This window comes from Dreissena polymorpha, chromosome 11 (assembly GCF_020536995.1).
Source record: "Dreissena polymorpha isolate Duluth1 chromosome 11, UMN_Dpol_1.0, whole genome shotgun sequence".
Lineage (NCBI taxonomy): Eukaryota > Metazoa > Mollusca > Bivalvia > Myida > Dreissenidae > Dreissena > Dreissena polymorpha.
Window position 1 is genome coordinate 55399737 of NC_068365.1, and position 15732 is coordinate 55415468.

General features: G+C 35.8%; 1 protein-coding gene across 1 annotated transcript; it reads left to right on the forward strand.

Annotated features, from left to right (window-relative positions):
* The first annotated feature begins 9973 nt into the window (after positions 1 to 9973).
* On the forward strand, positions 9974 to 11689 carry LOC127851901 (uncharacterized). The gene has a single exon (XM_052385865.1). The coding sequence runs from the start codon at positions 10575 to 10577 to the stop codon at positions 11574 to 11576; it is 1002 nt and encodes a 333-aa protein (XP_052241825.1). The 5' UTR covers positions 9974 to 10574; the 3' UTR covers positions 11577 to 11689.
* Positions 11690 to 15732: the final 4043 nt, after the last annotated feature.

Consider the following 15732-nt stretch of genomic DNA (forward strand, 5'->3'; position numbering starts at 1 on the left):
ATAAGCGACATCCGTTGACGTCATACAATAGCACATGGTGCACTTCGCACAATTTACTATAGTTGTTGTTTGTTATGTGGAAAATAAAAGGGTTAAAAGGTAACATATGGTTGATTGCTTTGCAATTGATGGATTTTTATGTATTTTACTTAATGCAAAACTTTTGAACACTTTACACCCAATTGTCTTTGTAAATAAGACCGTGGGATAATGCATCGGTTTCGTCTGCAATAGTTCACTACTTCATTCATAAGTCACGTGACTGCCATTTGACAAAACATCGTATAAATAGATTAATTTTCACTATGAAACAGGTGTACGCGTAAACTTTGATTTGAAGTCCGGATATGTTTTTGGTTATGCTGTAATACAATTTTAACTACATGTAGCAAGTGTTTATGTTGGTTATTTCATATTATGTTTATTTTTTTTTTCATTTACTTAATTATAATTGTAGAATCCACAAAAGAAGTACAGGTTATATTCATCTGCTTCCATAAACACAGCTTATGACAAGGGGTTGCTGACAGGGGCCCCTATTAAAACCACTGCCAGAAAGTATGGCATCCCAAAATTAAAAACCTTAATTGATTTAATTAATGTCAGTTCTATATTGCTTGTACAGTGATACAAATTTAATTACAACAATCATGAGTTAATATTTTATGCATTCAGTCTCCACAGGAGTTATATTTACATTGAAATCAATCAGATGCGTCGTATTAGAGCACTCTCAACAAATATGGCCGCCATTACATAGACTTGGGTCATTTCGTTTTTCAACGAATTTTTGTTGAGAACACAATCAATTAAATTAAAAATGTGTACATAAAAGGTAAATGTGTAATGAAATAACAAAATTAATTACATAAATCCCTATATTGAGCAACAAAACTTCAACAACTGGTTGTATGCGTCGAAATTGGGCACTCGAGGATAGTATATGGCAAATTACCTGAAAGCGAACAGAGGGAGCGAGGAAGAAGATGAACGAGGCCAAGGAGGAATAGATTAATAGATTGATGAGCAATGATCACACGCTGCAGTAAGAAGGCCTACAGCACCATCAAAACTCTCACGAGGATCGGTCGGCTCAAGGCCAGTGTTATTGTAAAAACTGACGGGTATCTCCTCACCGAGAGTGCTGCAGTCCTAAACAGGTGGACTGAATACAGCGGTGACCTCTACAACTATCCGCTTTACCCAAACTCCAGTTTCCTTCAGAACCACCCCAGACCTGAAGCGGATGACAGAATTCATTCCATTCTTAATGCAGTGGTGGAGGAGGCAGTGCGTAGTCTTTAGTAGGCAGGACAATCTCCCGGAGTTGACGACGTCCTTTCCGAGCCGATTAAGCACAGGGAAGAGGCAACGACTGCAGCAATGACAGCACTTTGCCAAAAGATCTGAGAGGAGAAGAAGTTACCTGAGGAGTGAACCCAGTCACTTGATATCACTCTACCGAAAAATGGAAACCTCAAGTTGTGAGAGAATTACCGCACCGTCAGCCTCATCATCCTCAATCGAGTAAAGCCGGCGAACTGCTTCCCAAATAGCAGGCTGGATTCAGAGCAGGGCGGTGCACAGTGGGAAAGATCTGCAACTGCAGAGGCATGATTGAAAAACACCTGCAATACCAACGTGAGCTCTTCCCAACTTCATCGACTTTAAGAAAGCTGTCGACCGCGTGTGACATGATGGCATATGTAATGTTATGAGATGAGGAGGAGGAGGAAGATGATGAAGAGGATGGAATGATGATGATGATGATGATGATGATGATGATGATGATGATGGTGGTACTGTTGCTGCTACTGCTGCTGCTTATGATGATGATGATGCTGATGATGATGATCGGTAAAATAATAAAGCATTTGAAACGATTTTCATCGATAATTGGGACACAGTTTGAATGGCTTAGTGGAAGCGAGATTGATTTTGCATCGCACGGTACGGGTTCGACTTCAGGAGAATGAAATATTTATAACCTTTGACCTACAAGTATTCCGATCTATGCATGTGTACTTAAATTTGAAGATTTTTTTCCAACGATGAAAAAATCTTCAAACGAGTCCCTAACATAAGGGGTTAAAAATGTACGTCATCATATTTAAATGAACAAGCGAAATTTAAATATTTACTGTTTACAGACGACAGCGTCGCTTTAAAGGAGCCTTTTCACGTTTTTTGGTAAATTGACAAAATTAAAAAAAGTTGTTTCAGATTCGCAAATGTTCGTTTTAGTTATGATATTTGTGAGAAAACAGTAATACTGAACATTTACAATGCTCTAAAATATCCATTATATGCATCTTTTAACGATTAAAAAACCTGAAAATTATAAAGCGTTGCAACGCGAAACGATTGAATAATTTGGAGAGGTTTGTTGTCGTTATATTTTGTGAAACTACAAGGATTGCTAATATAAAGTATAAAATACATCCTTCATTGTATGAGCACGGATGGCTTAGTGGTCTTAGTGGTAGACTTTTACTCAAGGACTCCAGGCGTCAGTGGTTCGAGCCCTGTTAAGGGTTACTTTGTTTCTCTTTTTTTTAAAATTTTATTCTTGATTTTTTACTGGAGCTTTTTTGATTTAATGTTTACATTTATCAATATAAAGCATTTAATGACAAACTTCAATACATGCCAAAATCTGTGAAAAGGCCCCTTTAATTAAGTATGTTCATAAACACAACTAAAATTATAAGAAAAATGCCTAATACGACAGAAAAATCCTTCGCTTTGAGTTATTTAAAGCCCGTAGGCATGCACGCCATAGTGAGGCGGAGGATTAAATCGGTGTTAATATTGCGGTCCGGTGTTGATTAATAAACAATTAACGACATTTTTTTATTTCTCAGACAGTGGTTATTGGTGACATTTTGTGGACGCGACAAAAGTGGAGGAGAAAAAAATCAAAGGAATTTAATGTGCGTCATGTACCAAATATGATGAGCGAGAATGATTGGCGTTGTTAAGAGAACTTTTCTTTGAAGTGCATGATTGTATACATTTGTTGTTATTTCATTAATATAATTTTATTAAGGTTTGTTTGTGATGAAAGCCGGTTTTGTCGGTTAAATTCAAAAAATTGTTATTATTACAAATGTTTAAATGAGTATGACGTTAAATACGTTATAAGTTCATTGTCGATAGTTATAATGATTCAAGTATTCCTTATTTACATCACCTTTTTGTGGTAACTATATCTTCATGAAATTGATATAACTTGTTGATAATTACTTTTTAATGAAATGACGCAACGCAATCTCGGCCTTATGTACGCGACACAAAACAAGCTGTTATGTAAACATTGTATGTTATTGTTAACGTGAAAATATCACATTAATAAAATCCATTCAAGTTTGTGCGATTGTGAAGTAGCCCATTCTACGGCCCATAAACTGAGGATACGACGAATTCTCAATAGCTTTTCAGACATCGAAGCGTCACATATAGCGGACGCCGGCAGCACACTGATTGTAACTTTGTCGATTTTGGTCCGTAGTTGGTTTTTATAGGGAAAACACACATTTCGAGGTTAACCATCCCTTACCGCCTTACCGCCGAAGTAAAGGTAAATACGAGAGATCTACGCGGGAGGGCTATAATGCGCACTATAAAGAACGCTGTGAATGTTTCAAAATATATTTTGTCTCTAGCCTTTATCTTTAATAGTGGTTGGATTCAGCTCTCAAAATATTTGTTCAATGTGCAAAAACAAAAGTGCCTGACTAAATAACTTAAATCGTTTCACATGTGTAAGTATTAAATATACATTTCGTAAAATTATCATTTATGCAAATTTATATGTGTGCTTTTACGTTTTAACTTCAACAGTGGTTAAAAACACATCATGTCTGCTGTTACACGCCGGGTATGCGGATACTTTGATAACAGATGGCACTTCGATACCAGCTGATAACAACAAAAGCCACGCGCGAGAGTTGAGTTCTTCAGCTTTTTTGCATTTATGTTCTGTTCATTTGGTTTTCAGACACGTAACATTGTTTGGTCGATTAATGGTGTAGTACTTCGTATTGCGGAGCAAAAAAGTCGTGAAAAAAAACAACAGTGGATTATAAAAAAAGAGATAACATTTCATCGATAATCATCATGAGTTCGATGATCAGTACGCATTTCAACAAAATAAAAATACTTGGAAATAAATCAAGAACGTGCAAACTAATCGAAATAAAAGATCAATATGTCCATTAATGTTACTACGTGTTATATTTTAGTTGAATAACGTATTTGAGGAAATTCAAATGTTTTAAGAGTCGGATGCCAAATTTTCATGGACACTTCTTTTACCGATCATCTCAAAGACAATGGCACTTCGATTCCGGATAACTCGACACTTTTTACCAGATATACATGTAACACACTCTATTTAGTGAATCAGAAATGCAGAATTCGCTGTGGAATACTGCTATAGTAAGCAGGCAATAAATACAAATGTATGTACTGACGTAAATTAAAAACGAATTCCCGAAACATGTTCTTATCCCTTTGGAATATGATAATAAAAGGGAAAGGGAAGTGTAAAACTCAATATAAAGGGCGTTTTCCCATCTCTTTTCAATTTTGTGGCTACGCATAAGTATCGTCTTCATGATGCGATTCTAAAAAGCACTAATGACAAAGGATTTTATGAGCTAGGTGTATTGGCCGCTTTGAGACCCCTTGCTCCCCTTATCTAGAGTCCTGCTATAAGTTCAATACAACATAGTCTTGTTGATCCACATGATCCGTTGTATTTTCAATTCTCTTATTCTCAATTTACCACTTAAAAACAAGTTTATTATTTAGACAATTATTTTTGGTCGTCACTTGAAATATGTTACTTCAGAAATAAGCATTTGAATCTTATTTAAAATTTGCACTTAATTATATATTAAGTATAATATTAATTATATAATTTTGAAAGTAATAAGATTTTTGAAAACGAAAAACGCCATTGGTTATATTTTACATGTGTATGCAATTACGTTATGCATAGTTTCCCAATGTGTCGGGCTTGACAATGCAAATTGATTCGTACTTCAAAATGTTTGGTAAGAATAGCCATAATATACATAAATGCATTTCAGGTAGAAGATAAAACTCGGTTATTAGAGTGCCCAATTTGTTGAAAGTCTCTGTTATCCGAAGAGCCCTATATCGGGAATCAAAGTATCCGCAACTTCATGAATACCATCTATTAAAACATGCTATATTTAGACAATAACACACGTGTGTTATCGTTTATATCACATATTTCATTCTTTTTGGGTCATTAACAAAAATGTATACACAACCAGTATTCCGAACTTTTATTTCATTCAATTGATTACGCACTTTATGACGTACTTCATGTGACGTTATTTCATAACGAAACTACCTTCATCTAAACTCTCTGGTTTTTAGGACAACGGACGTGGAGGTTTTTTTATTTAACAGTTAAATATTTTTAAGCATCGAGCGATTCCAAAATGTATTTCGGATTTTGTGTTTGTAATCAGAGACTTTTATCTCCGTCTCTGTAGTCATGCATAATTAAAAGCATCGATAGAAATAAAAGTAATCGCTTCAACATTCGATTTCGTAAATCGTGTTTATGGGGACAGTGTTTAGCAATCGTTTAAAAAAGTGTGATTTAAAATCAAAAAGATAAACGGATAGAATAACAGAAAAAGGAATAACATATTTGTGTTATTTTGTTATTAGAAAAACGGATTAAGGTTGTCATCGACGTATGTGTGTCTTTTTCTATAAATTTTGCTGTTTCAGTGTTTGATGAATCTTGTTAAAGCACAAATAGGCCTAGAGGCATCAATTTAATGTACAGATGTGTTTCAGTTTAAATCGATATTTGTTATATCCAAATCTTGTGCTACGTGTAATTATAATTATGTTCGATTCTTTAATTGAGTTGGAGCTTAATTTTTATTGATCACCTTTGGCTAAGACTTAATGTGGACGCCATTTTGTTCAGAAGCTCTAGTCGCGCGATTGCATTCTTTTCTGATATGAAAAATCGGCCCGGCGGGCTGATATAATTTATATTGGCCCTGCTAGATAGAGAATAACAGGTTACTGCCTGATCTGTTTGTAATATATCAGGCAAGGCTTAGAATAATATAACGGCGAGGCTTGCCGAGACGTAATTTTATTCGTGCCGAGCCTGATATATTACAAAAAGATCAGACAGTAACCTGTTTTTCTGTTTATCATACCTCTACGTCCCCGACATTAAAGAAATAATGAAAAAAATCGCAAAACAGCTGCAGTTTTAGCAGAAAATAATATGACCTTTGTCGGTTGACATGTTAACAATGACGTCATGAGCACGCGCGCTTAATATTTGTAAAAAAATGTTTTTTGCTGTTTTTGTTGCATTTTGTGTTTAAAATATATTACATCTTGGTATCAAATTGTTTGTTGAATCTGATTCGATTTTACTAAAAATGATTACTTTGTAGTTGATTCCGAGTAATATGACCATCCTCCACACATGACTGATATATAGAGAATAACAGGTTACTGTCCCATCGTTTTGTAATATATCAGGCGAGGCTTAGAATAATATAACGGCGAGGCTTGCCGAGCCGTTATTTCATTCGTGCCGAGCCTGATAAATAACAAAACGATGGGGCAGTAACCTGTTTTTCTGTTTATCATACCACATTTTCCTAAAAGTCTGCAAAACAATCCATTTTTATATTTAAAATGTACAGGTCACCGCTGATTTTGCTGATCCGGCCTTTACACGTTGACATACATGTAGCAATGGCGTTCGAAAAGACGACACAAATAATCGCTTATTTTAAACATCGTCTAGAGAAAAAAAGATGTTTGCACTACGAATGGGAAGAGTACACCCGCTTTAATTATAAACGTCTTGAATTGAAGATCAGGAATGGACTGCAGCGACAAATTTAATCGAAGAAGACGCTTTCAACAAAAAGTTTGGAGACGCCATTTTGGAGATGTGTATTGAAATTGACATTTTGATGATGGTGCCAATATTGACATAAGCGTGTTAAATCGTTTGTTTAAAAAGTTGAGGATAAGCATACACTTATCATTTGTCTTGACTTTCTGTGCAACACTTGCGAGTGCAATGTCTGTATCGATATTTACGATTTATTTCCCATTGATGACGTCATTCAACTTCTGCAGTGCGGGCTGTGGTGATTTAAAAAAAATCACGTTTTTGTGATTTTTGACTTTATACTAAAATAAAATATGTACGTTCTTGGTATCAAATTGTTTGTTTTGTTGAACCTGATTCATGTTGATAGAAAGTGTTGACTTTATTGCAAATCCCACGTAACTCCAAACATTGACTGATTTAAAAAAATATATCAGGCAACGTTACTGTATATATGGCAGATATCAATGCGGTGGTATGATAAAAGAACTTCCATATCCAATTGGCTGCTGTTGACTATGATATAAAAAATATATCAGGCAACGTTATATCAGGCAAATATCAATGCGGTGGTATGATCAATACGAATAACGGCCCGCTCGAGACGTCATTTTGTTACTATTTATAGTAACGTTATGTGATATCTTCGTTTATATTTCATTGAATACTATCAAAATTTCAGTATTTGAAGCACAGTGATTACTCTACATGCTGGAATATCAAACAATTTCTTGCAATATTTCTAAGTAGTTTTTTTTTTTTTAAATGTTTACTGTTCATCCAGTTTATGCTGTTTTGTGACCGAATTTTTTATTTTGGGGGGAAAATCTACCATTCATCCTTGATATTTTTCTTTGCAATAGAAAAGGATACACCGTTTATAAATTCGACCATGCGCCTTGTTTAAAAAACTAATCTTTATGATATAACTTTTAAAAAATGATGAACTTACCTCTCGCGCGTGACTTTTGTTGTTATGTGGTATCGAAGTGCCATCTGTTATCAAAGTATCCGCATTCCCTACGTGTGTTAACACAGATAAGAGTAATATTTTAAAGAATAACGCACCGTATTAATACATATTTATTTTCTAAATATATCTATTGGTAAACATGTAAAGGCATTTTGTCAAATACCCAACACTTTTGACGTTGTACTGATTTTTGTTTATAGTTGTAATATAAAAGGCAAGCATATGAGTGCTTAACTGTTTCCTTTCCAGCACGGCGTTCAGCCAAGAAGGGTGTCCGTTTTAGGATTATGTTAAAAATGGGTGATATTGGCGTGGGATTTTAATGAATTATACTTCTTTAATGGACACTGTTTTTTACAAATCTCATGTATGCGTATGATGAAACGAAGCTTCTTCTTTACATCATCCGGTCGCCTGTCAGTCTGTCCCGCTTCTTGTTTGAAGTATAGCTCGATAAATGAACCGCGTTCTGAGAAAACTGGGCTTAATGCATGTGCGTAAAGTGTCGTCCCAGAAAAGCCTGTGCAGTCCGCACATGCTAATCAGGGACGACACTTTCGCTTGTTTGGTATTTTGGTCCCTCCTTACCGAAAATCAAGTTCAGGCGTAAAGTGTCGTCCCTGATTAGCATGTGCGGACTGCACAGGCTTATCTGGGACGACACTTTACGCACATGCATTAAGCCCAGTTTTCTCAGAAGGCGACTCAAATATTACAAGGGTTCAAACGGTACGTCAGATGATAATGGTTCTACCGTTGCTGCTGCTGATTTTGTTGTTGTTTGTCATAATGACGATTATGATGACTCATTCATTCATAAAATTCACACTTTTACATGTGTCAATTGACAGACCATTCCATACATGCTTTGTATGGAAAAAAATATTTACGAAAGAGAGAGGGCACACACCTTTTTAACAAAAACTGTTCGCGTGTTGTTCGTTTAAACCGCGATAAAGAACTGCGTACGTCAATATCCCAACATTTTCCAGCAATAATCCCTTCAAGGCGTTCAGCAGATAGCGACGAATATCCGTCTTGAAGTACCTTTTAGGAATACATGGGCTTATAAGTTTTTTTTACTTAGAATGCGATGGCTAACATAGTTATAACTATGTCGATGTTTGCATATGTGACGGTTCGCTTGAAGCATGGGGATATTGACATTGGTTGAATGCAAAATATTAATATTGGTTGAATGCAAACGAAGGTGTGTATTCTACTCACATCTCTCTTGGTCATGTTTTTGAAAACATACATCGCCCCTCGAGTACAGACAACAGTACTTTTGCATACAAACCAAGATCTTAAACCACAAAATGGTTCGTTCATGATTGCGAATCAATTCCGTAACTGACACCGCCACTTCTCCTATCACTTTTAAATAGGCATGTCCACAGATATTTGTATAATGAAAAAATGACGGTAATTGTATTGTTTACATTATTCTAATAGGTGAGCGTTACATCGCCGCACACAATATTACCCGGTAGGTAAGCATTCTTTTTTTATTCATGACCATTTCTTTCAAATTCAAAGATATATAAAAAAAAATAACAGCACACACATCACTAAAACTTCGGAATTTTTATATTTTCATTTATAATAATCACCCTTTAATAGCTTACAAATATGCAAATATTAGAAACAATGCTTTCTGCACTGGTACTGGCACAGTTTTAACGATAAGAAAAGGCAGTGAACAAATTCACAAACGTCGATTTAATTTCTTTTCATGGTATTTTACATATACAACAATCTCAAATTCCATGGTTCTACTTTTGCTTTGAGAAGCTGCTGATTCATACTAGGCGTCCAAGGCCATGTTTGCTTTTCGATGCAACCATTTTCAAATATTCAATCGAGGGCGGTTAGTTATTGAATATATCGTATAATTGGCCACTTCACTACTACAAAAGCCATTAAAATACACGAATTTTCACACCCAGATGAAAACCCACAAAATGATTAGCTCAAAGGATAGTGTTCCCTAAAGTAATGGATATTAAATCTATCAATTTGACGAAACTTAAAGCGGCATAGTTTAATTAACATGCAAATATATTAGGCTATCAGGAACGCACCTTCGTGGGTATATATAATGTGTGGTCGTGTGTTAGTTACTGTGGTAAAATTGACTTAAATAGCGATGGCGTAGTTTATTTGCAATTGTTGAGACGTGGTGATTTTTGAATAGTTGATGAATTGTAATGCTAATTTTATACTGAGTATGTCGATCGGAATTTTATGTTCATTGAATCGTTTTCTACAGGGCTTGGAAGTTGTTTGATAGCAATAGCTGTTTTAAAAGTGATATCGTTGTGAGCAATTTATTTTTTATGGATATTTGCTTAGAACTAATTGTTATACAACAATAAATTAACATTGAAGGAAAAAGAAGCGCTTTACAAGTTTCTTTCTTCAGGAACTATATACAAGTATACGGAAATATTTGTATTCAATCTTCGCATGAATTGAATACCATATCTGTTAGCAACTCTATTATGACGTTTGCTGAAACTGTGAACTACAATTGGACTTCACTTGACCGTAAGCAAGAACAACTGGGATCTTGAATCAAAACAAGCAATCAATATTAAAATTAAGCGAAGCGCTGCTGTTTCGAGTAAGTTTGTATGTTTGTTGGAGATTTGTGTGTTAACGCCGAACATTACAGAAGCCATGTCCGAATGTACCTACAGAAGTGTATCGTGCGTCTGTGGGAGTTCTTTGTCGGGTCGCCCGCTCGGGAGCGACGCTTCCTCGCAGGTGGACACCAGAAGATCTTCGATGTCATCAAGTATAACTGTAGGAAGTATGAAGAAATCAAACAATTTTCAAACGTCACTTTTGACTGGAACTCGCGATGTTGTCTGCAAAACCGCCGCGGATTATAGGGCGAATAAAATGAATAGAAACGAGCAGTCGAAACTTGAAACTGTCCAAAATCTTGTTTCAAGGGAGAAAGATATATCACAGCGGAGGTTCCAGTTAAATGAAAAGTCTATGCGTGTAAAAAGTGCGAGGCTATTAGATAGGATGAACGCCATAAAACGTTCGTCCAGGACACAGATTCGACCGGCAACATGTACTCTTGAGACCAGAAGGCCTTCACCCGGTCTAGCTCTCACGCGCCCGTCTTCTTACCCAGACACCAAGATGGCGTCCGACCGAAGGAGAACTGCCAGCAGCAACACGTGCGCCATATGCGAGAGTATTCAACAGATCATCGACACGTACGAGAAAGAAGGCACGAGAAAGCGGACCGGATGTGCGCGGAACAGAGATGTCGATAGCGTCCATTATACCTGCATGTTTTCAGAAGCGCAGGTGAAATCTTTTATTGATGTTTTGGAAACCCAGTGTCTGGACGATTGTCCGAATTTGACGAAAAAACTTCGAGATTCTATCGACCATGCAAGACTTTCGCAACATATGGCGGCAGGGGCATCACGGGAAAAGATGTATGTCAATAACCACCTCAATCACAGAACGGTGGAATCTAGGGTGAGACAGTTCTGCACGGAAGTGGACATGTACAAGAAAGAGGGACGCTGCGTCCCGAAGGAAATTCAGGACGCGGTGGAAAAAGCTCGTCTGCAGAACGCTTGCACGAGCAAGCAGACGTCAAAAGACTCGAAAATAGTTCGTGAAGCCAAAGCGCTGTTCAATATAAAGAATTAATGTTTTGAAATGTGTTCATATCTTGAGCAAGAAAGGTATACATAATATATATTTACATATTTTGGGACACTAGTACAATTTAATAAATGTATTTATGTTTTAAATATGTGTTAACTACCGTTTTATTAGTGCACTTCGCTGCTGTATATTTGAATAACATAATCTTATAAAAACGTGCAATCTATAATACTTAATAAAAAGCTATGTTTGCTAAAGAGTGGTTTCCTTCCAACATTTAAATTTTATTTTATTAAAACTCGGATATTTGACATTTGTTAAAAATCGTTATTGGATGTGGCATTCGCAGTTTTTAAATTTCATCTAAAGGGCCAAACATATTGGGGCATTTTTAAGTGTGTCATAAAAAGCCTTAAATTGCTTTATTTTAACCGCGGAACTTTATAAGTGTACAGTAATAACACAGAATTCAACGTGGGAAATAAAAAAAGGTAAAAATGTTTGTTCGTAGCGTGTCTTGAAACAGTGTTCTTTGCGTGAAATAGCTTCGGCCATCCTGAATGCAACGAATTCTCAAAAGCAATTCATACTTGATATAAGCGAACCATATGTTGGATCAAAATATATAAGGAACAATTGAATCGTTTACCGCAACCTACAGGCAGACGTTAAGTGGGAAAATATACAAAACGAATAATTGAAAAAAACTAGTTATATTATTACACTGAAAAAGCCTTTAACGACCATAACAAATGTCAATAAATGAAACGAGTAAACATCAAATCGTGTGAATAAACAATCTCGACAGAGCACTAAAAGCTGATAAATTTTGATTATTCAGATTTTCAAACAAATATTTGCGCACTTAACAAACCGTTTAAATAATTCGATGCTGTGTACACACATTTTGGTAATCTTGTTTATTTTCACGTAAACTTTGTAACTGGGGACTGGGCTAGTTTAATAAGGTCTTTGACTTTACACGTTTAAAATGGGCTATATTTTATTGTATATGTTACATAGTGAAATATAGAGAAAATATCGGTAAGATAAAACTGGGCACTAGAATTTGACTTCTTTCAGATCCCGACTTTAATTCGGGAACTGAAATTTATGGTCAATTTTCCTGAAAACCGAAAAATGACGCAATTACTTTGACGTCATATGTATATGAGTCTCCCAATAGGCGTCTGGGTTGAACCCATGTGAATTATTGGTTAGTATTGAATCACCTCTCGCACGTGCAAGTTTTGAATTATGAGCCAAATTTACATATGAACATCGTTACTAATTATTACTCTGCAACATATAAGATGCTTGACAGTAAACCAATCAATACAATTGCTTTTCCTGTAGCAGCTGGGTATGCAGACTTGCCATCTCTATCCGAGACTCGAACCTTCGACATCTTGTCTGATAGGCGTCTAGCAACTATGCTTGGAAGAGGTTGTCAGTGATTTTATGTTATTTACTGGCGCTCGAATCTAAGACGATTAATTCAAAATGAATCATGATACAGAACCGAACGTATATACCGGTACATGTCAGAAACCGTAATAGCGCAGTTCAGATTAAACAATGCTAATTGAAATAATTTAAATTGAGCTGTAATTGATATTAAATTACGCCTAACCGGAGTTACTCGAGATAGGTTTCAATTAAGCCTGATCTATGATTTCGTTACGTGAATAAAATACAAAGCGTAATCACAGCCTCTATGCGGCGCTAGTACCGGTATTCCTTTATCAGTATACAGGGCCAATCCATTAGGATTTTAGAAATAGTCACAAGTCTCAATGAAGTTTCTATGCGGTTCATATTGTCATTTTTTTGTCAAGTGGAGTATCTCGATACAAAACACTTATCAAAAACACACAATTCAATACAATTACTTACATTGGGGGAAAATATTTAAACAAAGGGACGCACACCTGACAAATTTAAATAAAGGTCCGATAAATTGAGGATTAAAAAGAACAAAGCACGAGGCTGTGAGTGGGGACCCAATCAGTGAAAACATGGATGAGAAGAGCAAGAACAGCATCATCCTCGTTCTGGGAAAACTGGGCTTAATGCATGTGATTAAAGTGTTGTCACTTATTAGCATGTGTAGTCCGCACAGGCTAGTCAGGGACGACACATTTTACCTTAACTGGATTTTTGCTGAGAGACTTCCTTTACACGAAATAAATTCATTAAGCGGAAAGTGATTTTCCTGATTAGCATGTGCCGACTGCACATGCTAATCTGGAACGACAGTTAACGAAAATGCGTTAAGTCTAGTTTTCCCAAAACGCGACTCTAATATACAAACCGAAGTTATAGCATGCTAGATGGACAGATAATAATTGTTCACTTGTAATGTCAGCTGTTTTTTAACATACGTCAAAAGCCTAACTAAAACATAATTGTATTGTAACCTACACATTTATTTATTTAAATAAATAACCGTTTTTACGTGGAAAATGTCACTGATCAATATAGAGAATACTAGATTAGCGTTGAATACAGAGAAGTTTATGTTGCGAGGCTTAGAACGCCGGGAGCGCGAGCCTTGGCGAGCGCTTTCGGTGTTCGAGCCGAGCAACATAAACTTCTCTGTATTCAACGCTAATCCTAGTATTCTATTTATCCCATTTGATTTTTTCAACGTGACATTTAACATAAATAGATCTAATAACCATAACAACAATTTTAATTCAGTCTTAAAAGCGCTTAAAATCTAACAAATGTAACCATGCGTAGTGATATACGTGTATTTGTTCTGGTACGCAAAATAGTCTTTAAAAAATTCACACACAAACTGTAAAACAAGTGAAAATATCACCATATGCATCGATTCAATTTTACGTAGTATGCGAATTGTAACACATTACGACCGCGAAAAGAAGATTTTACTTTACTATAATTCATTTGTTTTGAAAGAAAATGATCAAAATCCAATATGGCGGCGATTGCTCCTGACAAAATGATGTCGATGTCAACATACATGTACACCATCGACGACCTAGTTCTGGCTACCATAACTTTAAATGTCGCTTTTTATGATTTTTGACTGGCGCGACTTTGTAAAGGTCTGTCAATACTATATAAACTGTACGCTGAAGTTTCTTTAGCTATCGACGACCTTGACAATTTTGACGAGTAAACAGACAATTGCGGAGACTGACACTTTATTTGACTTAATATACAGGGCAAAACGTTTTCCGACTTCGGACGACGAATTTAAGGACGCGCAGAACGTGTTTTTTATATAATGTTATGGGTATGCCGTGTGTGCTCCGATGCATCAATGGCGCCCATGTTAAAATCATTTCCCCGAGAACAGGGAACGACAAAAGTACAAACAAAAACCAAAACACGTTAGAACTAGTATCTTATTAATTATCGTTTAAATCCATCTAATAATCCATTTAACTCAATAATTGACGATTTTGCATCTAGGGTCTTTAATAATTATTTGAGCATAGTTAAATAAAGACCCTTATGCCATCCTATCACTATATTCAAATGAGTTTATGAACTCAATAAACTTTCTTCTTCGTCACACGCTACCTCATGTACTCTACATTACTGCTGTTCAAATGAACCGGAGCAGTTTATCAAATAATAGATAGCCGTTGGTAAACTCGGTTGCATTTGCAGATTTCTGCATACAAACATAATTATGTTTAAACTTGCACAATGTTTTATTTATCTATGGTAAATGCCCTTATTGTACAAGAAAATAATTTATTATATAAATACACAAAGAATGGAAAACATTCCAGTTCTCAACAGATAAATGAGTGGATAATATCCGTGTACAAAATAAGACGTTCCCAATTCCAGTGTGGTGCTATTTTTACCATCTTATACTTTATACAGCTCTATGCATAACGTGAATTAAATAGGAAAGCAAACATTGCAGATTATTTATGAATTGTGCGATATGTGTTTGGCTTGTTGTACATTCTTAATTTCTAAGTTAAATGTCAAAAGTATATGCATGGATTATAAACAATGCACATTACACGAAATAAGGCAAATGTGATCAATTGACAATTCAGATATGTCGATATACAGTACATGTAGAAAACATGTGAAATAAGTCGCGTTTATAATAAATCGTCAAAACAAATTGGCGAAAATGACGCAATAAGTATGTCATTTTATGACGCCATCAATCAGCTGATTCATTATACGGATGGCGAAAAAT